This window comes from Suillus fuscotomentosus (assembly GCF_016647785.1).
Source record: "Suillus fuscotomentosus strain FC203 chromosome Unknown F5891scaffold_60, whole genome shotgun sequence".
Taxonomy (NCBI): Eukaryota; Fungi; Basidiomycota; class Agaricomycetes; order Boletales; family Suillaceae; genus Suillus; species Suillus fuscotomentosus.
In genome coordinates, this window is record NW_024539572.1 from 43,439 (window position 1) to 69,519 (window position 26,081).

Here is a 26,081-nt window from a genome sequence, read left to right on the forward strand (position 1 = left end):
CTCAAAAAGTTGCTTTTTGAGCGTCGGATTTGGTATAGGTCAGGTCGTGCTCACGTACACGGCGGGACTATACCTCAATTATACTAAGTCTTATGTTTTTCGTTGACGGAGATTGAGCCGAGCCTCGGGTATGTTATCACAACGAAATCTGCATTATCAAGTCTAGATTACGATTGTAGATTACTGATAGTGTAGCGGCTGTAGTCGATCCCAGCAATCTTACACCCTCTTTTCAAGAGGTGCACGATGTACTTCTCCCACCTCTGCAATAGATGCGGAGTAGTCATGATTGTTTCCTTGATGAGGAGGAGTAGTTTGTCGTATATACCCCTGAAGGCTGCCGCAGAAAAGTTGATGCTTCGTCGAACGCCATCACGGTGCTCTTGAAGACGACAGAATATAGCAGCAGTGGAGGTTGCGAGGATGTTGGCGAGTGCCTTCAGACTATCGACATACTGTCCATACCCAGCGGTCCATACAGCGTCCAGAGCAACGTCAGTGATACCGACATGCTCAAAGGCGTACTGGACTGTCTGGGAGCTGTTGTCATTAAGCTACTGAAAATCAGAAACATTCGAGAAAATAAATGGAAACATACTGATAGAGTGTCGCCGTATATGAAAGTTAGTGTAGTTTCACCAACAAGGTCTGGAATAATCATTCTTTTGTGCGCTGCCTCGTCCTCTTCGGACCAGACTGACATGCGGAGACCATATGCCCGTTGAACGACTCCATGAGCAACGCTCCCGAAACTCGACAAGAGATCTGTGACTGGCACGGTGACCGTTTTATATAGCGCGCCCAAGTTTTGGACGGCCCAGTCTTTTGTTGATACTGAAAAAAAAATTGTTAGCATGATACATTGAATCGTTTTCGAGACTTACCATGACATGAATCGAGAAGTGCCTGACGTGCTGTAGCTTGCTTTTCGGAGGTTGTCGGTAAGCAACACTTATTTAATGCGTCTCGCATCACAATCTCACTAGCTGCCTTCACGACAGCTTTGTGGACCGCGTTTTTCACGTCATATGCACCTTGGGGTGAATACATGACCGATTCGGGGGCTGGAATTTGCATGGTAACTGATGGTGCGGGCACTGGAACGTGTGCGGGAACTGATGGTGCAGGCGCTGGAATGTGCGCGGGAACTGATGGTGCAGGCGCAGACGTTGATCCTGCCGCTGATGCGGACGTTGACACCGGCACTGACGTAGATGCGGATACTCCAGACAAATCTGACACAGAACCTACCACTCGTGGTGGCCTGACTGGGGGGAGGGCGTATTCTCGTGTGATTCTCCTTTGGATGCCTGATTCTCCTACCCTCTGTTACGGTCAGCAGCAATAGGAACATCAAGATTGTGGATACTTGCATACACAACACCATCCATAAACTCTTCCTCCTGGAAGCGCATTGGCGCTAGGCTATAGGCCACTTGAAATTTGGGAGCCTGGCGGCTTCGAGTGTTTCGGTCTGGCCCTGCTACCCTAGGGTAGTCCCCAGATAATAGGGACCTCCTAGGGGCAGGAACCTCACTGCGAAAACTTGGAGGAAAAGATGTTCTGCTCGTGGAAGGGTAGGTAAGTCCATAATAGTGGTGTTGCTGGTGCTCATGCGGGAGCTGGTGTTGCAGGTGCTCGTGCAGGAGCTGGTGTTGCTGGTGCTGGTGCGGGAGCTGGTGTTGCTGGTGCTGGTGCGGGAGCTGGTGTTGCTGGTGCGGGAGGTGGTGTTGCTGGTGCTGGTGCGGGAGGTGGTGTTGCTGGTGCTGGTGCGGGAGGTGGTGTTGCTGGTGCTGGTGCGGGAGGTGGTGTTGCTGGTGCTCGTGCGTGAGCTGGTGTTGCTGGTCCGGATTTTGGTAGACGATTTGGGCGGAGTCAGTATCGTAGTGTATATGTCGTGGTACATCGCTTGCGCTACCTAGCTGTGAGGTAGAGGGATTTCCAGCGATATTGTACCCCTCCTGTCGAATGACAGGCAAATTCTGTATGAAATATTATTACTGGTAGAAGATTCTTCAAACGGATTACGCACCTTTGTCATAGATCGTTGACTCTTGCGACGTTGTGGGGGGGCATTCGACATTGTGGTAGCAGTGCAAAAGAGATGCGATTATCGATACTTACTCGTGGACTTACATACAATTGGCTGTGCTGATAGGAACAAAGTTAAATGATATTCATGAGGTGCCGGACGCAGTACAAACACTGATACACAACAAATGAAATTCAGGAAGCTACATAAATTGTAGAATGTTGAACAGTTTGCGGGAAAACACAGTTACTAACACAACCTTGCTGGAAATCGTAAGGACGAAGAGTCTGGCAGGAAAAGTTGTCACACACCTTGAAAGAGAACAACATGCGCAACCTGAACATTTAACCTCCATTGGCCTCGTGTTCGTGATCACCCGTGTCGTCGAATTCGGATCGATCCTCGCTAGAATCAGCTGATAACAGCTTCAGAATGCCGGTGCGAAAGGCATGGTCTGTGAGAGTGTCTAGATCTTTGTCAAGGTCGTCCAATGTGATACGCTCGGATTCGCGGGATGTGACAAGATAATCAAGGTCAGCAGTGACTTGATTATCGTCCCGATCAACCAGCATGTTCATAAATGATTCGACTTCTTCGGTTTTTGCATGAAGAAGTTCTCTCTCCCTCGCATGAATGTATTGGCGAAGGTGTCTCAGCTGTGAGGCCTCCTCCATCTCCCACTGGGACACAGCAAAATGAGCCCGTTGAGTTTCATGGGCAGCTTCTTTGTATGCGATCACGTAGTGAACTCCATCTTGATCAAAGTGTTCCAAGCCACGCGAAAATACTTGTTGATCCTAGAAATACAAAACTTAGCATCATTGAGAACCTCCTAAGTCGCAGCCTGATTACCATGGTACCGTCTTTGGTATCACTAGAGTTGCCACAGTAAGGTCTACTAAGCAACTTCATGAACTTGCGTTCATCTTTGACAGAGAGAGCGCACTCCGCCTGTAAGGTCCGTATGTAGGCCGTGTAAGTCTCTTTTGGGCACGGAGTGGCCCGACCTGTCCTGATAGGACAGCAGGAGCTTGAAGTGATTCCTCGGAGGGAGCAGACCCATCTGAATCTAAGTTGTGGTACTTGCTGGGGGAGGATAGATAGTTACTGCTGAGTGGAGAAGAGCTTCTGGGCGGGTCATCAAAGATACTGGGGCTTCTGGGGGGGGGAGTAGTCCTTTGACTGTGTGAGACTGGAGTGGCTTTGTGAGGGTTGAGAAATTTGGAGTTTCTGTTGGAGTTTCTGGGGGTGTTCATTCTTTGACCGTCGATTGAACGCATATTGGTTTGCAGTCTTGACATCTATGATAAATGGCTGCCCGAGTGCGTGCTTGTCACTTGATATCTAAGCACAGTATATGTTTGTTGAGAGCATGACACACAGCGGAGTTCGAAAGACTTAGCTCAAGCGCAGTAGTAGTAACAAATATATATTTTGTAAACCCAGGGTAACTACATTTTCTTTGTTGACGCGATTGCTTTCCTTGGGCCGCTTAGAGGGGCCAGCCCACCCCCAAAACCGTTTGTGTTAAGAGTTCTGCCTCAGAGGTAAGTTAGCTACACCTATACTGTAGGGTATTGAAGATATTTTCTTCGGTTAACAAAGAAAATATCTTCAATACCCTGCAGTATAGGTATAGCTAACTTAATACTGTCAGATTCTGGGGAACCGGAGGGAGCAGAGAAGACGATGGCCGAAGAATCCGACAAGCCAGGCACGAGGGGGAGAAGTTGAGGAATGTGGTTCAAGCGCAAGCCCAAAGAGACCAATAGGATGCGCTGTGCTGACGTCGGCCGAGTTCCTGACAATATGTCAGATGAGTTATGTTTTATTTTCGTTCCTTACTTACCAGCTATAAAGTCAAGCACCCGTAGACGCGAACATCTCAGTTCTTGAGCAAAGACTGAGATGTAAGTAATTAGTTTTGCGCATGTCAGCGTTAGCTAACAAAAGCCGTAGTGTACCTTGTTTTCTAGGTAGCGCACATTGTTAATAAGAGTTCTTGAGCAAAGACTGAGATCGTACCTTGTTTTCTAGCTCCCTCTCTTCTCGTTCGCTCGCCTGTTATCACCACAAATACCCCTGAGACAGAACTCTTAACACGAACAGTTTTGGGGGTGGGCTGGCCTCTAAGCGGCCCATGTAGTTAGCCATACCTATACTGTAGGGTATTAAAGATGTTTTCTTCGGTCAACAAAGAAAACATCTTTAATACCCTACAGTATAGGTGTAGCTAACCCAAGGAAAGCAATCGTGTCAACAAAGAAAATGTAGTTGGCTATACCTACTATACTGTAGGGTATAGCTAACTACATTTTCTTTGTTGACACTGGGTTTTAATGTTTGACAAAACTTTGACCGCCAAAATTTCAAGTTTAGCTAGACATGTATGCCAATTTATATATTTGTTACTTAATCAAAGGTGAAAATGTCTACAGATACATGGAGTTTTCGACCACTCAAAGTTTGAAGTATTGTTTTCGCATTTTGTACAACATGTAAAGCACTCTTAAATATTGCTGACCCCTATGTGAGTATACGGCGTTTGTTGAGAGCATAACGCACAGCGGAGTTTGAAAGACTTAGCACTTTTTCCATCATGGAGTACTATGGCGCTGTGCACTCAGTTGGACAGGTCGCCCCGCAGCTAGAGTCCCAGCCCAGAAACTATGACCCTTTCGGTCCCAGATTCTTTCAAGAGTCTACCTATGATTTTGGTGATACTCATTCAAGGTTAGCATGGGTCATTTGATGCTTTACCGCTACTTACTCTACCAGCACGAGGCCTGACACTGATCCCAGTATTAGGACTGACGTTGGCAGTGTGTCTTGCCCACTGTGCAATGATCATTTCAATTCACACGAGGCAGTTGCGGACCATCTTAATCGATCGTGTTATCGCCAAAACACGACACTCCCTGCACCCAGAGGATTGAAACAAGCGCCAGAAAGCAATGTACAAGCACAATATCACCCCAGATCTGGATACCACTACGTTCTCCCGGACCATCCACCTCCCTGTAATCTCTTTCAAGAAATGCAAGACCATCGCCTTCAGCCTGAACGACAAGTGAACCCATGGTACCCATTCAACGGCCCAGGAGAATGGTCACTAGCGAAGTTTTTAGTTGAGAATCTCTCACAGACTCAGATAGAGCAATTCCTGAAGTTGGAATGGGTACGTTTGTGTCAATTTCAGTCTCTTGGTCTGACTAGCATCTGTTTTGTCTCCTAGTTCAAGACATGAGAGCGACCACAATTCAAATCAAAGGACGAGTTGTTCTATTACTTGGAGCAACTTCCTGGACGTGGACCAAAATGGCAGTGTACTGAGTTTCATCTGAAGGGTTATGAGACTGAGCAGCCGATTCACCTCATCTGGAGAGACGGTTTAGAAGTTGTGAAGCAGCTTTTTCCAATCCAGTGTACGCGAATCACATGTGTTACGACCCTCACCATATCTACAATGGACAAGAGCGCGAAATTGGAGAGTTCTGGACATCAGATGATGCCTGGAATATACAAGCATGCATTTATTTTCGTTCCTAGCCGCATCGCTGATCCTCAAATGTTGTAGGACCAGCTTCCTGAAGGTGCTACTATTGTACCAATTATCACCGCTTTGGACAAGACACCCGTCACACGACACACCAGTGGACTAGAAATGCACCCATTATTCATGACCATCAGAAACATCCAATCTGATGTCCGAATGAAAGCTACATCACATGCATGGCAATGTGTCGCATTTATGCCGATACAAAAATTCCTCGTCAACTCGGACTATCAGACTCTTCTTCAGACGCGATTGTGGCACAAATGTGTCGACCTCGTCTGCTCAAAACTCAAGATCGCTGCACGTGTCGGCGAATTCATGGTCGATCCTTCAGCACATAGACATTTTTGCTTTACCCCTCTCATCAGCCATATCGCTGATCTTCCTGAACAACTTATGATTGCATGTGTTTCCAAGAACTCGTCTCCCATCACTACAGCCACACAGAAGGAGTTTGGGGACGCCATAGCATATCCTCCACGCAACGGAGTCGATACATATGAGCTCATCCGCAAGCTCTGCGATAGGGTTGACCCCTGGGATCTCTTTAGCTTCCTTAAGGAGGCGAAGAAATTGCACCTGAGCGGCATCCACCTACCATTCTGGAGAGACTGGAAATACGCAAACCCAGCGACATTTCTCACCCCGGAAATTCTTCACGCTCTGCACAAATTCTTCTTTGACCATGTCCTGAAGTGGGTCAAGGAAACCATGGGACACGAGCTCGATTTACGATTTCGGAGTCAGCATAAGCGTGTGGGTGTGTGTCATTTCACGTCAGGTGTCTCACATGTCAAGCAAATGACTGGCAGAGAGCATCGCGATATCCAGTGCACCATAGTACCTACAATGTGGGGAATTGTAACTCCTGAATTCATTCGTGCGGTTCGCGCGATGATCGATTTCATTTACCTCGCACAAAATCCGGTTCATACTGACACATCAATCAAGGACATGTCGACTGCGCTTTCTGTCTTTGACGAACATAAGCAAGCTATCATCGATGCAGAGGCGCGACGATGGAAAAGTGGAGCTAAGGACGATTTTTTCATCCCCAAACTAGAGCTCATGCAGAGCTTCGCTCGCGCAATCCCACACGTCGGCTCCCTCATTCAATACTCAGCAGATGTTTCGGAACGTCTTCTCATCACCCACTGCAAACACCCTTTTGAGAAGACCAGTCGACAGAAGGATTTTGTTCAACAAATCACGCGGATCCTTGAACGGGAGGAGACAATTCGTCTCTTCGAGCTTTACACCCTACTAGCTTCATCACCAGTGTCAGCCTCTGGTTGCACTAGCAATGACCCGCTTCTCAATGTTGTTTTCATGGAAGATGACGAAGTCGCTGGTCCAGAGGTAGACCCAGCGTTAGCTTGGGTTTCTTGTGTAAATCCAGACACTCAACGATGCCTACATGCCCCACGCCCAGTACGCAACCATTTCTTGAAAGGAATTGTGTCCGATGATGCGAAAATCGCTTTCAACGTTATCATCAACCCCAATCGCAAACACTTGACCATCGTTGAGCTTCAAACGCTATATGACCTTGTTGACTTCTCACAGGCTCTCTACCACTACTTCACAATCAACTACCACGGAGATCTCAATATGCATAGCAGCTGGATACTCTTGAATGCTTGGTTCAAGTTTCGAATTCAGCTACATTCAGCTTTCCACGAGCGCACCATCATGCCTAGTCAATTGTTGCAAGCTGAACCCCCCTCCAGCGAGTTCTCCTATGGCCGCTGTGATACTGTTCTCATTCAGAACAACAGGAGCAATGGTGCGTTCTTGTAGAACCTTTCTGGCATATATTAATATTAGATTCATTTCACAGTTCCTTGTGTAGTCCAAGTCCGAGCCGTGTTCCAGCCAACTGCACTGCCCATTGAAGCGCCTGCGCTTGATCAAGTGCTTGCGTATGTTCAACACTTCGACGTCATCGGAGACAAACCTGAGCCTATGACGGGGATGTGGAGACTCACACGCTCATTCTTTCACAATGTCTCGCAGCCACAGTCCAGAAAGCGATGTAGTTCTATAATTCCTATCACCAATATCACTCATGGGGTGGAACTGATCCCTGTGTATGACACTTTATTAGCCAAGGAGGTCAACTCGAGCAATTCGATGGAGATTTTTAACGACTATTTTCTCAATAACTTCGCTGACAAAGAACTCTACCACACACTAGCAGTAGCATTTGGTGTCTAGTAGTTGTAGTAGATTGAAATCAGCGCATCTTATCATGTCTTTATTTAATCTTGTGTGCGATAAAACCAATCTTTGGGCATTGCAAACACTTACGTGTCGCCATCTGCATCTCCACCAATCAGAGCTCAGAATCAGCAAGTCGTAAGAGGTCGTAATAGCTTCGAACTTAAATATTGTTAAGCGTTCATTTCACAGTTTTGCAGATGTGTAAGACTCTCGTGAGAGTTGCCATTTTGGTTAGCACGAAATCTAGTTCGTAAATACCTGGTTTTGGTTATGTTTGAACCCTGAGCCAAGTTTCACACATTTGGATGGGAGATTTGAAGATTATCGATGCGATGTGAGATTATCAGTACAATAAATGTGTTATCCAGTATTACTAGTACAATCAAAACTACTATCTGATAGAATATATGAGGGTGCCTGCAATGGTCCAATCACTAACACGTACTGCAAAAAGTTGTGAAACTGTACTCGCTCGTCCCCGGAAAGGTTGTTCATCACACTGAGGATATATAGGAACTTGTGATTGGATCCCATTCTTCCAAAACTATCCACTTTCACCTGGACTTCAAACTGTTTGTCGAGGCTGCAGAATGTCACTGCGTCGAAGAGTGCCCACATGAACTTCAAATTTTTGATTTGCTGTTCCTCAGTCTCGCCAAGGAAATCTTGGTGCAACCCCTGCCAAACAAAATGGATAAGGTTGCACATGATGAACACATTCTGAAATTTAGCTTTGATTTCGACCTGTCCGTTCTGAAAAGATTGAGCTGCCCCCGACAACACACATGAATGAAAACTTACTTGATCGAAGCTATAAATGTGCATGAAAGCAAGACCATCTCCATCTTTTGTGATCTTTTCGATCAAGTGTTTGCGATAGGTGACAGCAGGTGCGGCAATGTGCAGTGGAGGGAAAAGCTGATACACATGGAAGACGCCCTTGCGCGTGTTGTAGGGATTCATTTCTGGCTGGGCTTGTAGAGACTGTTTTTACCTTACCTTATGTTGGCACTTTTGTAGCTTACATAAGCAATCAATCTTTTCACCAGTTACCAGTATGAGTCTGAGTGCTGAGCAAGTTTTCATGATATTTCCTCTTCTCTGAGCCTTGAGCCTGGTCCAGAAACCCTTTAGGGTCGAATAGCAGCTAGGTTCTGCAAGACCCAACATTGTTCAGACTCACCATCTGAATTGTTGTACCTTCAGCGTATTCAGTGAACTTGCCACGAGTTGACGACAACCAGGCCATACTGTAAGAATGATACATTAAATGCCTACAATTATAGATGAAATGGGATACAATAATTCCTCTAGTCCATAGATACCTACATCTAAAACTTGAAAGTGCTCGTCAAGTGCTGGTCGAGCAGAGTTTTATTTACCCGAGTATGTAATGCTGCTATGCGAGTGGCTAGGACTTTCGCTTCAAAAGTAAAGTTTGTCTAGCAGAAAATGGATATATTCCAGAGATTCAACGATTATCAGAGGTACACTGATTATCTAGTAGTACTACTACTATCAGGAAGGTGCTAATCAACATGCACGCAAAGCCGTCCCCAGAGCAATCATGTTCTGCTTTACAGACAACGAAGCAGCATGCAGTGTAGGTGTGTCGCGGACGATCATATTGTGGGTCTGAATTGCTTTGTACTCCGTTGCCGACAAAGATGCTGGTGAAAATTGTACTGACTTATATACACCATCTTGGAACTCTAGTAGAGTGTTATGGACCGCAGTGCCCCCGATTGAGAATAGGTTGTCGAACTTGTCGAGCTCATCGAAGTCGAGCGCTTCATGAAGATGAGTGGTCCAGAGGGAATTACAGATCGTCTCGATGACGGTGGGGTGGTTGACAGGGGACATGATTGTAGGATCTTTCTGAAAGAAGCCAGTTTAGCAACCTAAGAATGAAAGCAAAGTAAATGGACTTACAAAGAGATAGCGGTGGTTGATGAGAAGCAGGGCAACAGTAGTCTCTCTATGGTCAGTCAACGATCTTGTGTCTCTGGCTTCGAGAGAAAGAGAATAGTGGTTGAGAATGAGCCATCATGCCTCCTTCTTGAAGACTCCATGCACGGTCGTTGTGATCCCTGATAGCTGCTTGCAGGTCTCGGTGCAATCCGGTATTTGCGAGGCCATCAATGATACGCCCGATACTACACGTCCCACTGCCTCCAAAAATGCTTCCTTGGCCATTTCAGTATTGTGTTCCGTCGTGAGCATTGCATTCTCAAGGAGCACCTTTCTGCGCATCACCTGTTTCGCCTCCTTCTTCACATCTTTCAGCTCTTTATCCTTCAGCTGCCGGAGTCCAGGATCAGCATTAGGCTGAGGGCTGGATGGTGTAATGGGTGCCAGTAGTTGTCGTCGGGATGGAATCGGCGCTGTAACAGATACTTCGCTTGTAGGCTACATTTGTAAAATAAGAAAAAAAATAAAACCAGATTCAGAAGACTTACCCTGATGACGCCAGTTGTAATGAGTTGCCCTCGTTGGCTCTCTGCTGGATGGCAGCGTGGATTGTATATGAATACGGTGCGGATTCCGGGAACATTGGTGCCTACTTGGGCTGCACAACGAGCCCGTTGGCGCTCGAGGTGTTCTCCTCGCATTCGATCGAGACCTCTGAACCTTGAGCGTGTAGTGTGCTCGAGTTCCTGGATTCCGGGAGGTACAAGATCTTCAAACATTGGTACATTTGGTAGATAGTCGTACGTGTCTGGTGATGGGGGGGGGGGGGGGGGAGCAGGTTGCTGGCTGGATGATGGCACACTAAGTTGGTTGTGAAAGCGCGGGTCATGAGGGGGACTGGAAGGCGGCAGATAATCATACTGCATTTGTGGCAGAGGGTAATAGGGAAGGGGTTGATAATGTTGAGGAATGGGGTCGTGGTCTGGCTGAGGGTAATATGGAAGGGGTTGGTAGTGCTGAGGAGCACCAGGGTCCCTGTAGTGGGGCTGAGGGAGATTGTTGTATGGAAGTGGTTGGTGGTCCTCCCGGTAGGACCCATGCTGATCGTTTCGTGCTTCCTCCTCCTCCTCCTCCTCCTCTCCCTCGTTGTCATCATATTGTTCCATCATTGAGAGGTCATTGTACAAAAGCGGAGGCTGGGTATATTCTTCTTGAAGCCTGAGTTGGGTGCTGTCCAGTTGAAGGGAAGGATTGAGGTCTGATTTACGCCCTGGTTTTTTTATTACTTTTGCATTTTTTCGTGGGGGACATCATTTTTTCGCAATAGCCTTGCACTTCAGTCAACCACTTGAAAGGACCTCTTAGGTCTATTGGTTTGTGGATAGCAAAGGACCTAGTGGGTGTGTTTTAGGATGGTATTCCCAGTATTTTACCCTATGTACTGGGATGTCCCAGTCCATACTGAAGCAAGTATCTGGGCCATCCCAAGGACCTATTTTTGATCTTTCCCAATCCCAACCGGGATCACTCTAGCATGTCTCTGGGATGTCCTGGGGCATTTATTAGGGGGGCTTTCCCATCATAAATAGGGGTGATAGGGGTCCTTTTTCAGACATTTTGACGGCATAAAAATCCACGATTTGTACATTCATAGAAGGAGTAGTACTGGGTATGCAAGGCCAGTATATGTGCTTCAGACAAGATTTTGATATCAGACAAAACCTGTAGGGATTTTGGCCCAAAACATCATCCTAAACGTAAGAGAAGTCTAATGAGAACTGTAAGGGTGGGTGGGCACCAGCAGTGTATGACAGATTCAAATAGATGGTACACTGTAGCCAAGCTTGATGCATCGAGTGGACTTTATTGTATTTTATTAATTGCAATCAATAGCTATAAAAAATTACTTGTTGGCATATATAATGCTCATGAGACGCACTTTGAGACTGCTGAGGGAGTGGTGGACAGGCGCAAGAGAGTGATAGATGACACTGAGTGCAGCACTAGTCATTGAGTAGTTGGATTGTCTTGCGGTGTAGAAACAACAATACAGAGAGGAAACAAAAGATGCTCCTAGCTGTATCTATAATAGTTGAAGGTCGTGCGTTGCCTAGCCTGCGTTACTTGAGGAGACAAGTGCGTTCGACCCTAAAGGGGAAGCGAGTGCAGCCAAGATCTAGAGGTACGCGCTTCAGTGAAGCGCGAGAAAGCGCAGGTGCGCGCAAGGCACGGGAACACGCGCGCGTATTAGTGCGAAGCGCGGGAAAGCGCGCGCGCGTATGCGGAAAATGATAAAGACTAGACTCAAGTGATAATATAATGCAAGAAAGGAGAAGGGAGATGCGAAGTATAGACAAATAGACTTCTACTATATTCTGCTAAGTAGTAAGTAAGTGATAACTAGTAATTGGGAGGTAAAAGTCCGTTCCTAATAGTATGTACTGCTGGCGCTTATATAGCGCGCCTAAGCGCAGTCATGCAGAGCCGAAGCGCTACTGAGTAGGTATGTAAAGATATATATGAGTGAGAGTCCATGATAAACATAAAGGTAGAACACTATGCTAATAAAGGAAATGGAAATATACGCACTAGGGAGCTTGGTGGACAGTGGATGGATGCATCTGGATGGCTGGCACTATAGGGCGCACAAGCGTGGGAATGCGCGCGCGTGTATACATCGCGAAGCGCGGGAAAGCTGCGCCTCATATAGGAATTGCTGTGGACAGTACACAGAGTGGTGCTGCGAGTTGGTGCTGTATACTCCCTTAGTGAAAACTGCCATATCACGCCATGAGAGGCATGAGTCTCTACAGCGGGCAACATGAAATAAAATGTGGGAGCTTTACATGCGAGTCTGCATGAGATAACGAGGGGGGGTGGCACAGAGAATATGAAATAAAATGTGGGAGCTTTACTTGCGAGTCTGCATAAGATGACGGGGGGGGGGGGGGGGTGGCACGGAGAATATGCAATAAAATGTGGGAGCTTTACTTGCGAGTCTGCATAAGATGACAGGGGGGTGGCACAGAGAATATGCAATAAAATGTGGGAGCTTTACTTGCGAGTCTGTCATAAGACAACAGGGGGGGGGGGGGGGTGTTCTACAAAGGGGGGGAGGGTGGCACAGAGAATATGAAATAACATGTGGGAGCTTTATTTGTGGGCCTGGATAAGATGACGGGGGGGGTGGCACAGAGAATATGCAATAAACTGTGGGAGCTTTACTTGCGAGTCTGTCATAAGACAACGGAGGGTGTGCAATGAAGGAGGGGTAGTTCCATGTAACTGTTCCTGGCTGGGAATGTTGATATAATGACAAGCCATCCTCTCATTCAGGACGAGGGCATGGTCCTTGAGATTTGTGACCTCAAAGATGCTCTTCAGGTCCTGGATATCATCCTGACCATAGGGTGGCAATTGTTTGTCATTGCTAATGAAGCAAACCTTTCTAATGGAGGTATGAGAGGTGAAGAGAGGAATGTAGGCACTAATCTCAATTTGGGATGCTATCTAGAGAGGGGGGGGAATAGATAAATATGACTAGCTCATTACAGTGGTCGGGCTCTCCCGTCTACCACTCTACTGTCACCTGGGCCTTCCCACTGGCCCTAATTACACCGGTTGGGCTCTCCCGTCTACCACTCTACTGTCACCTGGGCCTTCCGCTGGCCCTAATTACACCGGTTGGGCTCTCCCGTCTACCACTCTAGTGTCACCTGAGCCTTCCCGCCAGCCCTAATTACACCAGTCGGGCTCTCCCATCTACCACTCTACTGTCACCTCTTTCCGCTGGCCCTAATTACACCAGTTGGGCTCTCCCGTCTACCTCTCTCCTGTCATCTGGGCCTTCCCACCAGCCCTAATTACACCGGTTGGGCTCTCCCATCTACCACTCTAGTGTCATCTGGGCCTTCCCGCCAACCCTAATTACACTGGTTGGGCTCTCCCGTTGATCACTCTACTGTCACCTGGGCCTTCCTGACAACCCAAATTACACCGGTCAGGCTCTCCCGTCTACCACTCTAGTGTCATCTGGGCCTTCCCGCCGACCCTAATTACACCAGTTGGGCTCTCCCATCTACCTCTCTACTGTCATCTGGGCTGTCCCGCCAAACTGATACACATCATCTGGGCTCTCCCACCTGTCATTCTATTAGCAAGTGGGCCTTCCTGCCAACCCTCACAATGTTGCTTTGTTTGTCATGTGACATTGCTACATTTTTTTTTGCAAGTCATCTTAAAGTCACGTGACATTTGATGCTTTCGCAACCTTATTATTATGAGGATGTACCAATGGTCTACAGGAGCATGCGCAATACAAAGAGTCATTTCCAATCTATAGATCAACTAGAGTACTACAACATAAATACGACACATTTAGTTGGGCTGTTTATCAACGAGTCATTGACTACATAGCCATCCTCGATGTAATCTACCTCTTCCCCTCTATATTGATCTGTTAATGCAATATCTTCTAAGACATCCATAAGCTCATTGTCACCAAAGCCAATGTCAGACTCCCAATCATCTCGATCCTCCCCTACATCATCTTCATCATCATGGACATCAGGGCACACCACGTGTGTCACATTAGCAAGCTCATTATGTGATGGCCCCCAGCAGTCAGGCATAGGCCATGCACATGGGATGGGACGAATCTTTGTTTGCCACCCAAGTACAAGGTCAATAAACTGTCGAGCACGAAGATCCATGTGATACATGATTATGTCGTCATCACCTTCGAAAGTCAGCATAGAGTGTTAGCGAAGCACAAAAGACTTACTTGCATGTGCACGGGCCCTCTGCAGAGCATCCCACTCAACAATAGCCCACTCCTGCAGAGCACAGCACTCAACCTTCACATGCAACTCTTCTTTGTTACATTGGTCAATCTCAAGCACCAGTCTGATCGCAGCGCAAGTGACCTCATCAGCTAACCAATCAGGAGGTTCCGGCACGACATCATCGAGTCCAATGTCCTGCCAAATGTCAGCATCAACATCAAGATTGAAGATACCGGCAGGAGAGATAGGGTTAGGCGCTATAGCATTGGGAGGACTGCGGCATTGTCTGATAAGAGCACTAAGATCCGCACATAGGCTATTGTAGGAGGACACAAGTTTTCATATTGTAGGATTGTGTTAAGACCATGCACAAAGGGTAGGACTGATTCTGAGGGGCTTGGCTTCAGCTCGTGCGCTGTGCCCCTTACCCGAGTATGTGCCCTTAATTTCAGATTGATGTCCAAAGAAAGTCCGAAGACGTCCGAAGGCGCGGGAAACTTCGGAAGGACTTTCCGGATGGGTGCAAGTAACTTCCAGATGAGTGCGGGAAAGTTCCGGAGGAACTTCCAGAAATTACGATGAGGTTTCATCCTGATACAGATACATGTAATGGCTACTCAGGACTTGTCCTGAGTAGAAGCAGACAGAGGAAAGGCTGCAAGGACAAAGTCCAAAGCAGAATAGGTCCGGAGGACCGCGGAAAAGATCCGGATAGACTTCCGGAACTTCGGATGAGTGGAGGAGTGGAGGAGCGGAGCTCTGGCCTAGGGAGAAACTCCCTAGGCCTGAGATGGATATCAACTAAGTTGGAAAACTAGAACTGATAAGAGGATTTGGAGTAAAGACTAGTGCGAGGACTAATATGATATTCAGACTGAGGAACTACAGGACATATACAAGAGTTTATATACTAAGTGACTATCGGAAAGATCAATAAGCAAAGGTCCGAGGCTATGTATGAAGCATAAGCAAAGTTATCAAACGCGAGTCGGAAATGAAGCATAGGTTAATGGATCAGTAAGCATACCGGTAGTAAGTATAACCGAGGTACCGGGAACAAGGAATACCGGATAGGCTGTGTTAACGTCATGCACAGGAAATGAATTAAGAAGCTTATCGTATATCGGATAGTAAATGGATCTATACATCGGATCGGACCGGATCAGATATGGTCCGGACGAGATGCGTGGATATATAGGATGTGGCATTAGGGCGATGGAACAAGGATTAATGATGCAGGCTAGCTGCGAAGGATAAGGGATCTGGACGTGGACATGTGGATGTGGATGTGCAGAGGTGCAGGGATCTGGATGGGTACTGGAGACATGGACAGGACATCCGAAGGTCCGGATGAGGCGTGGGAATATTATCGGATGTAGGTCCGGAATATGGGATATGACAGATTGTGTCGCTGGATTGCAGTATCGACATGAGAATTAAGCTTGTGTTCTGTGACAAGAAAATACAATCAGTTGAAGTCCATCTGTACAACTCAGAACATAAGTACCATTCACTGTTTGCCTGTATGAGCATTCAAGCTTCTCAATTTCGAACTTGCGCTGTTGAAGTCGTTCACGAAGACGGGTCTTAAGAGCTTGAGCATCTAAATGGATTTGTAGATATACATTGCGACGTAATTGGTCCTCACGGGTGCGCTGACTGATGCCAAGCCTTGTCTTCCAGCGGCTCAAAGTGTCCGCGAGTCTTGATCAGTGAGCATGCTCTTCGATGAGATGAAGGTTGAAGTCGACGAGATTGTCAACATTTCCTGTACAAAGTTGCATTTCTATGCGTCGCAACGATCTATCGAGCTCGACAAGAGATTTCTTGACAGAGAGGATTTTCGAGATTTCCTCGTCGTTGCTTGTCTTCGATCTTCCTGTCGAGATCACACACATGAATAATATAATTAAATCACCAACATGACACTTACGAGGCAGGGGTCTCATCTGATGTTCAACCTGTAATTTACACTGCTGACAGACAGGAGTTTCATCCACTGAAAGCTCATGTAGAGCTTGCATGGCATTACTCTTCTTCTTAGCGCAGTTATTCCAACTCCGGATCAACCAGCTGCCAAACAAAACAAGGTTTTTGTCATCCAGGTGCCGGACCTGAGCGTCAAGGACAAAAAGGCACTGATGAAACTGAAAAAGTGGTCAGTAAGTAGGAAATATTTAAATTGTAGTCAGAGGTTAATCTATGGTACAACCATGACAATTGTAATATGACGAGTGGCTATAACCCATATGAAACCATTCTTGAACCAGAGAACACTCACCCGGAGCAATAAGATGTTTGAGTGCACTCCATAGACGCTCGCAACCTTCTCCATCAGAAAGGCCAAAGCCTTCACACTTGCGAGGATGGTATATGATTTGACAGGCCCATTGGTGGCCATAAGCATGAAAGACTGATATTGCGAAAGTTATCCGGCGAAGAACGGCATCATCGAGGAGCGGGTACTTGAGACAACTTCAATGAAGTTGACAGCTGATGTCATACAAGAGGCTGATGGTCATCTCGGGAGGGATATTGTCGAAAAGCTTCTTGATCAGGGCGAGAGCATAGTGCTGCTTTTCCCCTGCCGATGTAATGTTAGCGAGCCATAATACACGATCATGGCGACATAACATGGCCATCACCCCTGTGTCTGCAAAAAATTGGGTGCTAGCCTTTTCACGTTTTTCATCAGCGGCAAAGAAAGATTCACCGCAGCCATCCAGCGCAGAGGTCAGGACTCTCATGCCATTCTTGTAGCCATCCTCCTCCTCTTCTGTGGGTCGCTTTCTCTTGTGACCCCAAGCAGGGGGTCTGCCGCGACAACTTTGCACATGGGTGTCCATCAATATCACCTTGTCATCCGAAAGAAAAACAGATCTGATTGGGTTTGGGGGATCTGGACCTCCACCGTGTTGATCCGATGAACACTTTTGAGTGAAGCACGCATCAATGCAAGCGTGGACGTCAGGTCTACTATATGTTTTATGATTTATTTAGTTGCTGATATTGAAGGAGCTTACCTGAGATTAAGTGTTCCACTTTTTTGCCAATCAACTGAGCCAAAACAAATCGGACAGTGAGACCTTAGATAGTTGCTTGGACATGTTAATCCCTCGTTGGATGACACAGGAAGTGGGCGATAATTTCCAATAAGATTTGACAAGTGATCTTCGGCGCTCATGCAGAGTACAGAGTACCAATGATAGGTGTTACCAAATCGACAGCGAAGATTATCCTACAATACTATTGATCAAGACAACCAAAATTCAATACAGATGCTTGACTAACCTTGGTGGTAAGTTGATACCCACGGCCAGCCAGAAAGACTTCAAGTGTTTCACACCAAGCGGTCATGTTGGGAGTGATATGCACAAACAAAGTCTTGACAAACTCCAGCAGCTGAAGGTCCACAGTGAGAGAAGGGGCAATGGGAACACAGGCAAAATATCTGCGAGCCAGGAGCTGAAGGGGAGCAGGCGCACAAGTGCAACAATCAATTCATAGTGTCTCAATATCTACAATATTATAAGTCAACCAATAGCCTAGGTAATAAGAGAGACATACGATTGAAAAGTATGCAAGTGATCTCTAGAGCCCTCCGCCGACAAGAGGACCTACACTGAAAGGCAGCAGCTTCATCTGGCTGCAGTTCAATTCGATCACGAAGAGAAGTCGATTTGCGCAAGTATGCAAGGTATGGAGCAATCAAGGAAGTAATGACTTCGTTTGTCCAGTGTTGCCACTGATTAATCTTCTTTTGGTGGTTGTTCGAACGGGAGGGCGTGAGTAAGTCGCCATCGGAGATGTAGTGGAGTGAGTTGTAGAAAGACGAGCCTTCCTCCTGATGCTCTAAAAGATCCCCAGCGGATGGGGTATCATGCTGGTCAGCAGAACCGGCATCACCCAAAGGCTGTTGCTGCTGTGACCTTCCTGTGATATTGGGTGATTGTTGGGTGAGGTGTTTTCTTCCAGGAAGTACAAGTAGTGGGGGGGCTATAGGAAGGTGAAAGTTGCTGCTTTTCTGCGGTCTCCGCCTCCTCTTCACCATTGAAGAAGTGATGAGTCTGTGCTGCCCATTGTGAGGTGGTTGAGTAGATGGCCCAGCGATAGGGATGGATAAGACCATGATGAGACAACCAAAGGCAAGCACGAAGCCTGCACTGAGGTCAGTGTCGACACAAAGGCGACTACTGAACGCTAGGAGGAACTCAAAGTCCCAAACTTGCGCCGAAAAGGAAGACGATAAAGTGGGCAAATAGGTCGATCAACCTTCGGAGCGGATGAATGCTAGGAAATGTGAAGAAAGGAACTCTATACCTGTTCATGTGCACTCAATTCTGTGAAACCAAGATGTTAGCTGGTATGCGGAAAAAAAGCTTCAATCCCTAGTGTCCATGATTAAGTCCACTTACGACCGAAACAACATTGGTAACATATGATGGTATACAAACTGTTGACTAATTGTGGTACATTAATTGCAACAGGTATGCAACGCGAAGATCTATGCAACCAAATACAGGAGATGAGGTACAATAGGCGGACAGCCAGTATTGTCGAAATAAGACTGAACGTAAAAGACACAACATTCCTTCATCCCCTTCCATAAATCGTGCTCACGTTGTCTTCTTAGATAGATGATCTATAGATAAACACCTATAAAAACAAATATCTCCACGGTCAGCGATTCAGACAAATACCAATGACTGATAATGTGGTCGTTCGTGGGTGGCTAGTTGTATACTACCCAAGGTATGTTCAGCTAAGGATACTTCTGCAAGATCAGTAATACGATGGTCAATCCAATCTATGGACTTTGACAGGAAAACAAACAAACAATGGTCAGCCCGACAGTATGGCAATGACCAAAAGAATATATGGGATTCTTCCTCAAGTTCCCTTTCAACAACAGTGCTTTGTACCAAGCTATACTCCAAAAGAAATGGTGCAGAATTACAATGATAAACCCCCTCAGCACAAAACAGGTAGAATCAAAGGTCAAGACTAATCAGATGCTTTATTGTAGAACTCTTAGCTCAATATTGAACCTGCTGTCAAGGAACTCTTCTTTGAGTATTCAAACAGACTCAGGAATGGACGTCCTTGGGTTTACTACCAAGTCCCCTCTTCAACGGCTAAAGCCTAGCAGGCACAGAATATCTTGGCTCAGTATCACTACTCAGATGAGTGAGGTCAAGCTTCACTATCAATTCCTAAAGTCTCCCCACTATGCTACTACTGAGTCTTAGGTGGACGTAGAGACAACATGAATATTTTGGATCAGTATTTTTGGACAAAGAACACCAAAGGTCAGTGAAAGTAAAAGAAAAGAAAAAGAATAATAGAAATCAGAATAAAAGTGTGGCTGTACCTTGCTTGCTGGTTGTTGCACACAGTGAGCTCACAGCGGGTCGTTCAGTATGATGAGCTTGCAGTATTACTGTCTCTTGAGAATGTTCCTCTCAGTCTTGAAACAGTTCTTGACACTGGTACTGACACTTATCACACCTTACTTCACAACTTAGTGTTAGTTGGGCTGAGAAACACCCTACTACCTGCTGGTATCTGCTTCTTTTATTTCAAAAACTGAGGTCATTATATACACAATAAATGTGGCTGTGCTACTAGTGTATTCAAGAGTCATCAAGAGTCATAATGAGTCATATGTGCAAGGTGAGTCATAGTGAGTCATAGTAAGTATCTAGAGTGAGTCATAGTGAGTCATTGGGTATTTGCTAAGTCATGTGACCTGTCCAACCCCTGATGACAAATCCAGAAGGAGAGTAAGAAGTGTCACATGATATGAATCCTGTGCGTGGCTGTCTTTGCTTTGCTTTGTTTGAAGGGTGAGAATGACGTGAGCCTAGTATTTAGGGGTTTACTAATGTTTTTCCAGGACAACATATGTGGGAAATATTTTTCACAGTCACCTGACATGTGTGGGATTTTGTCTGGGTCATCACCATGGCTGACTAAGCAAAACTCATCGCAGAATTAAATGTACTAAAATATTCAGGCTGCTGGCATATAGACTTGAAAAAAATAAAAAGAAAAGCAAAAAATATTCCCTTAGCCTCAGTCCAACTTCAGATAAAAGGGAAAAGGGTTTCATAGTGGTATTTCAGGGTATATGACTCATGAGAGAGTATTGGTGCCCAACTTCAGATAAAAGGGAAAAGGGTTTCATAGTGGTATTTCAGGGTATATGACTCATGAGAGAGTATTGGTCGTCCATGCACCGAACCGGTTTGGTGCAGGTCATCTAGTGGAAACTGAGAAATCAATCGTCCCCGATTGCAAACTCTGAAGGGGGAAGGGTGTTCAAGCCCTAGCTAGGCTGGGTTCATCTTCTGTGTTAGGAAAAGGGTATCGTAATGGGTTGGTCATGATATGGTTTTGAGGCAGGGGTGGAAGTTCTGCCTGAAAATCTTCTTGCTGGGTAACCCGTAATCTTTCTTCTATCTCATCAAGTGCACGGTTCAAGTCCTGTGCTGTTATGAATATGTATTCACATGTAGGGCACCGCCACCGGAGAAGGTATGCACCCTTATTCTTCCACGATAGGGTCGTACATCTACCTGATAATGTAGATCTCCATGTGGATGCATTTCTCCTGCGTGCCATGTAAACGAACTTCCTAACTGATCAATCTGACTTTCAGCTATAGTCAGCTGGCTTTGGAAATGTTCTTCATTTGAATATATTTGACCAAGACGAAGGTATTGGGTGGGTAAGAACCCGGGTTCAGGCTGAGGATTTACCTCCAAGCCTTGCTCAATTCGTGTTGCGCGATTCATTGTTCTCCAAGACAGATTGTGGTACTTGCACAGATATCGTCCTCAACAATTTCTACGTAACCCGTATGTTTGCTTGCTAGGATGTATAGAGCAAGGGCGTAGATAGTGTACAAAATGAGTTCCAAGACTCGCATAGTTGACTACAGTTATGGTACGTGTTTGATTTGCGGAGACGAAAGGCTGCCGAACGTAGTATATGGAAATGCAGACCGTAATGGAATGATGTATACTACCAAGAAAAAGACTAACTAATCAGCTATGAAAGGAGTGTACTTGTCAATTAGAAGAAATCAGGCAGTGGATCCAGACCCCTAACAAGGCTTAATATTTCATCATGGCGGCGATCCTGAGAGCTTTGTACCAAAATTTCACTTCCAAATTCCACAACACTATTCCCAAAGCTATCCATTCCGTCCAATTGCTTCTGAAAGTCGTCAAGGGACCGCATAATTGCGTCTGGCTCTGTGGCCTTGAATTTCCTGAGGCACTTGGTGCGCTTCTTGCACCAGCGTAGAAAGCGAAGGTGTTTGGGAAGGGAAAGGACGTGAGTAGACAGGGTAAGACGAACGGGTGGTGGAGCGAGTGGATTAGTGGGTTCATAGTCCAATGGAGTGACATGCACAACAAAGACGTCCTTGTAGTGCTCCACTACTTCCGAAACTCGGCCAGTGAAGATCTGGTGGAATTTGGACTGGTCCTCTAGGCGCACAATTTGGCCGAGGGCAAAAGTGGCGTGATAGGTGCAGCAAATTTGGTGGTACGTCCAGCAGCGGTCCGGTGCGGAAGTGTATGCATCTGGTTTGGTTTTGATGATAGGGTGCTGATGAGTCAGGTCGACAAATGACTTGGGATGGCGGCGGAAGAGCATAGTTAAAGAAAGAGAGGAGTGATTTGCAGCCAGAAAAAGAGTGATATTGAGTAGCGCTGTTGTGTGCCAGCGGAAAACTGAGGAACGCCTTCAAATTTTGGCGTCCTATATATGAAAGTTGTACAAGGGTCTTCAGGGATTTAAAGTATTACTATACTAGGCAAAATTGAAAGTCCCTGCGATCTAACCCCTAAATGAATTGTGAATGAAAAAGGCGCTGTCTGTTTTATTAATGCCGCTAGGGTTTTAAGTTATTTAAGGTTTGCATTCTTCCTGTTGCCGAAATTAAGGTTCCGTCATTAATTTAGGTTCCGGCTCAATTGATTGTCCTTCAGCGCGCAGTAACCAGTGAAACAATAAATAGCATGTGGGGCAATGTCTCTTTACCAATCGTTTGTATCCCAAATCCCATAGTACAGTTATAGTAAGTAAATATCCGGAAAATAGAGTGGCATGTGAACAGTGTATGTGATGTACAAATAAAACAAGGCAGGCTGCTTGTGTTTCATGCAATAAGCGTTCCTCAGCAGGTACGCTATTCATTAGAAAAAAACTTTGGGGAGGGGAAACTAGGGAAAACTAATCTAAAGAAAATGTTACCCACGACTGAACTTCTATTCTTTCAATTTCCTTCAGGTGAGCTTCTACGTTCTGGGCCCGTTGTTCTAAGGTAGCGCAGATTGGGCAAATCCAGTTGGGAAAATTTGATAATGTATCCCGTTCTTCTGGGCTTAATGGTTCTGTAAGGTACGTGTTCCCAGGTTCTAACAAAATGTCACTAGTTCCTTCTGAGTGTGTATGTTTCTCTAGCACGTGGCCGATCCAAACGGCTGTAATGTGAAGCAAGTTAGCGCGGGCTTTCTGGCGCCACATCTTTAGCTGCTGTGGGGAGTAGCTGGCTTTTCTTTCGCTATTCCACTGGTCCATCAGAATCAGGGAGAAGATGTTCCTCTTCAAGTTCCTCAATTCCTTGAGAAAGTCTCCAAAATTGGTGCGAGTTTCTTGATATGTATGGCAACAGTCTAAAGGCAGCGACTCCACGACGGGATATTATACCGTCCATTTCACTTAGTACATATGATCCTCCCTGAGTTCGCCGTTCTACTTTATAAGGGCCAAGATAACGGGGTTTAGTCTTTCGGTTTAGTTCCTTTTCTATCCGAGTGTTACGTACCAGTACCAGATCTCCTGGTTGATAAGCTTCCCGTCTTAATCGCTTTGAATACTTCTTCTCAAACTGCTCTTTTGATTTGAACCGAGCTTTCTTTAGGGTTTCTGCTGCTTGCTCTAGGTCTTCGGGACGTCTTTCAAGCTGGCGTATTCTAAGTGCTAATAAATCCACTGAAGTCATTCCGCTCTTAAATCCATCTACCATGAATGTAGCTTCTGCTAAATCAAATGGCAAAACTGGGTGTACTCTGTGAACTAAATAGAATGCAGAAAATCCTGTCACCCGACTAGTGGTAACTCGGTCCGCAAATAGAGTTTGGGGGATCTTCTGAGGCCATTGTGTAATGTTTTCATTGCATGCCTTTATTAATGCTTCTCGTAATATGAAATGCCCTCTTTCAACTACTCCGTTAGCCTGAGAGTTGTATAGTGAAATTGTGACATGTGGAATGTCCACTTTCCGCATAAGGGCTGAAAATGCTCCTTGCACTTCTGGTCCGTTGTCGGTAGTTATTTGCCCAATAGCTCCATATCTGCAATAGAGGTCTTCCCAAAAGAATTTGCTAAGGGCCTTGGCATTAGGTGCTCTCAGAGGTCGTCCTTCTACATATCGTGATAAGTCGTCCCTAGCCAACACAATGTATTTGAATCCTTGGGCTGGAGGCATATGCATGATGTCAATGTAGACTTTCATGAATATTGTGGATGGGGTAGAAACTGTGATAGGAATATGCATTTTGGTAGTGCTTCGAATTTGACAAGGGTGGCATGACTGTACATGATGCCGTACATCTGAAAATAAGTAGGGCCAGAAGAACCTGAGCCGTACTGTGTCCCACGTGGCAACTTCGCCCCTGTGTCCAAGCTCTTCATGTGCCTGATTCAGAATAATTGCACGCTTTTCCGGATCAAAGACTACTAATAGGGGTGGTCTAGCCTGCATCCTCTTATACATTTTTCCATTCTGTACAAAGAATTTGACAGCTTTCTTCAGGAACCTCTTCTTTGCTGAAATACTTGAGAATGATGGTGCTTCTAGGGTAGTTAGGAATTTGAAAATATCCTTAAGGTTCTGTTCCTGCAAACCTGTTCCCATGAATACTGTGGAGGGAGATACCGTCTCGTCCTGGTATAATACGGTAGTCCTGGAAACATGCTTGAGATACTCCCGTATATAATGCTAATTCATCCAACCAAGAATCATCCTGAACCTCGATGATTTCTCCTTCACCTAGACCTCTTCTAGACAGAGCATCTGGTCCTTTGAATTTGGTAGCTGGAACATGGATGAGTTTGAAATCAAACAAAAGGATTCCTTGGATCCAGCGATTGATAGCTGCATTCGGCTGAAGGTCGGGCTCATTTAACATTCCCTTGATATACTTGGCATCAACTTCTACATGGAGAACTTTCACCCCGATGATGTAAAGACGGAAATGACGAAGTGCTCGGTAAAGTCCATATAGCTCCAGCTTTGGTTGTGAATAGCGGGCTTCTACTTCATTAAATGGTAATGATCCATATCTAGCTGGGCGCTTACGTCCATTCTCATCAATCTGAGATAAGATAATTCCTGCTGCCATATAGCTAGAATCCACTGATAATATTACTGGCAAGTCTGAAGTATAGTCAATTGACCTCAAGGCAGGTGCTGAAGCAACTAGTTTCTTCAAAGTTTCAAAAGCTTCTTTACGTCTTTCATCCCAAACAAATTCTGCATCCTTTCTCCATAGCTCACTCAAGGGTCTTGCTAGGGTGGAATAGCCTGGGATCCATATATGTACAGTACCACATAATCCTAGAAATGCTCTAGCTTCCTTTGGAGTTGTTAAATCTGGCCAGTTCAGAATCTTATCTACCTTGGTCTTATCAGGGATTCGTCCTTCAGGGGTACAGGTTTGTCCGACAATCAAGACTTCTGGGAGGCACAGTTGAATCTTAAGTGCTGAGAATGTAGCACCAGCTTCCTTGACACGATGCATAATTCGGTGAACATCTAGGGCATGAAGCCAAATGAATTTGCGTATTCCTGGATTCTCTGTTAAAACAATAGGCTGACCATGTTCATCTGGAAATATAGTAGTAGGGCCTTTGATGGGAAGGTCATCTATGAATATGTTGGCTTTATCCGGGATTTCATCTTTGAGTACAAATGTCATACATTTCTGAAATTCTGCAGGAGAGTTGGTAAATCCAGTTGGAAGCGATGTAATGCGAAGTAGTCCTAGGGGAGTTAGGAATGCAGTAAGATCTCGACTTAATGGGTGCAGCTTTCTAGCATCAAATCCCCAAAATAAATCAAATACTGTGTAACATTGGGCTCCTGCAAAAGGTTCTACAAAGTCATCAAGAATGGGTGGTAGTCCAGCGTCTTGAATTGTGACCTTGTTCAAAGGCTGCAAATCATGGACTATCCTAAGCTTTCCGTTCTTCTTAACTACACAAAACCATCACGATCTATATGCTGATTGACTAGCTTCATAGACTCCTGCATCGATTTTCAGCTTCAATACATCTATAACCTTGCTTCGTATTCCAGGTGGAATTGGGATATTCTTATATTCCCATGGGATATGTGGAACAGTAGGAATAATATAGGGAGAGAAGTAGGATTCTTTCAAAGTACCCCTGTCTGTATCTTCAAAGGCTAATGCATCCTGGTGCAGCCACATAATATATCGAAACAACTTCTCTTCTTCTGGTCGTAAGAATCCTTTGGAGTTGATATTCAAAGCGTCAA

General features: G+C 45.7%; 7 protein-coding genes across 7 annotated transcripts; 1 reads left to right on the plus strand and 6 right to left on the minus strand.

Moving 5' to 3' along the window:
* Nucleotides 1-167: 167 nt before the first annotated feature.
* F5891DRAFT_1193555 (uncharacterized protein) lies at nt 168-1,415 on the minus strand (the record flags this gene model as incomplete). The annotated part of the gene is made up of 4 exons (XM_041367769.1): nt 168-554; nt 599-834; nt 885-1,264; nt 1,324-1,415. 4 exons carry the CDS (start codon nt 1,413-1,415, stop codon nt 168-170), a joined length of 1,095 nt encoding a protein of 364 aa, XP_041221518.1.
* A 196-nt stretch (nt 1,416-1,611) lies between these two features.
* F5891DRAFT_1193556 (uncharacterized protein) lies at nt 1,612-2,083 on the minus strand (the record flags this gene model as incomplete). Its single annotated transcript, XM_041367770.1, has 3 exons — nt 1,612-1,841; nt 1,919-1,982; nt 2,033-2,083. 3 exons carry the CDS (start codon nt 2,081-2,083, stop codon nt 1,612-1,614), a joined length of 345 nt encoding a protein of 114 aa, XP_041221519.1.
* Nucleotides 2,084-2,376: 293 nt separating this feature from the next.
* Nucleotides 2,377-4,238, minus strand: F5891DRAFT_983803 (uncharacterized protein; the record flags this gene model as incomplete). The annotated part of the gene is made up of 8 exons (XM_041377366.1): nt 2,377-2,829; nt 2,885-2,983; nt 3,040-3,118; nt 3,183-3,376; nt 3,601-3,833; nt 3,882-3,935; nt 4,058-4,161; nt 4,189-4,238. 8 exons carry the CDS (start codon nt 4,236-4,238, stop codon nt 2,377-2,379), a joined length of 1,266 nt encoding a protein of 421 aa, XP_041221520.1.
* Nucleotides 4,239-5,069: 831 nt separating this feature from the next.
* Nucleotides 5,070-7,805, plus strand: F5891DRAFT_1130426 (uncharacterized protein; the record flags this gene model as incomplete). The annotated part of the gene is made up of 8 exons (XM_041364530.1): nt 5,070-5,210; nt 5,283-5,421; nt 5,457-5,573; nt 5,626-6,010; nt 6,116-6,716; nt 6,762-6,868; nt 6,890-7,374; nt 7,429-7,805. 8 exons carry the CDS (start codon nt 5,070-5,072, stop codon nt 7,803-7,805), a joined length of 2,352 nt encoding a protein of 783 aa, XP_041221521.1.
* Nucleotides 7,806-8,171: 366 nt separating this feature from the next.
* Nucleotides 8,172-8,774, minus strand: F5891DRAFT_1193559 (uncharacterized protein; the record flags this gene model as incomplete). Its single annotated transcript, XM_041367771.1, has 3 exons — nt 8,172-8,202; nt 8,257-8,564; nt 8,613-8,774. 3 exons carry the CDS (start codon nt 8,772-8,774, stop codon nt 8,172-8,174), a joined length of 501 nt encoding a protein of 166 aa, XP_041221522.1.
* Nucleotides 8,775-9,344: 570 nt separating this feature from the next.
* On the minus strand, nt 9,345-10,891 carry F5891DRAFT_1193560 (uncharacterized protein; the record flags this gene model as incomplete). Its single annotated transcript, XM_041367772.1, has 5 exons — nt 9,345-9,689; nt 9,744-9,816; nt 9,888-9,901; nt 9,960-10,220; nt 10,271-10,891. The coding sequence occupies 5 exons, from the start codon at nt 10,889-10,891 to the stop codon at nt 9,345-9,347; spliced, it is 1,314 nt and encodes a 437-aa protein (XP_041221523.1).
* A 3,186-nt stretch (nt 10,892-14,077) lies between these two features.
* F5891DRAFT_1130428 (uncharacterized protein) lies at nt 14,078-18,635 on the minus strand (the record flags this gene model as incomplete). The annotated part of the gene is made up of 13 exons (XM_041364531.1): nt 14,078-14,460; nt 14,506-14,701; nt 14,723-14,822; nt 15,907-15,955; nt 16,014-16,182; nt 16,258-16,385; nt 16,440-16,579; nt 16,739-16,981; nt 17,012-17,482; nt 17,530-17,744; nt 17,798-17,957; nt 18,070-18,263; nt 18,489-18,635. The coding sequence occupies 13 exons, from the start codon at nt 18,633-18,635 to the stop codon at nt 14,078-14,080; spliced, it is 2,595 nt and encodes an 864-aa protein (XP_041221524.1).
* Between the last annotated feature and the right edge of the window lie 7,446 nt (nt 18,636-26,081).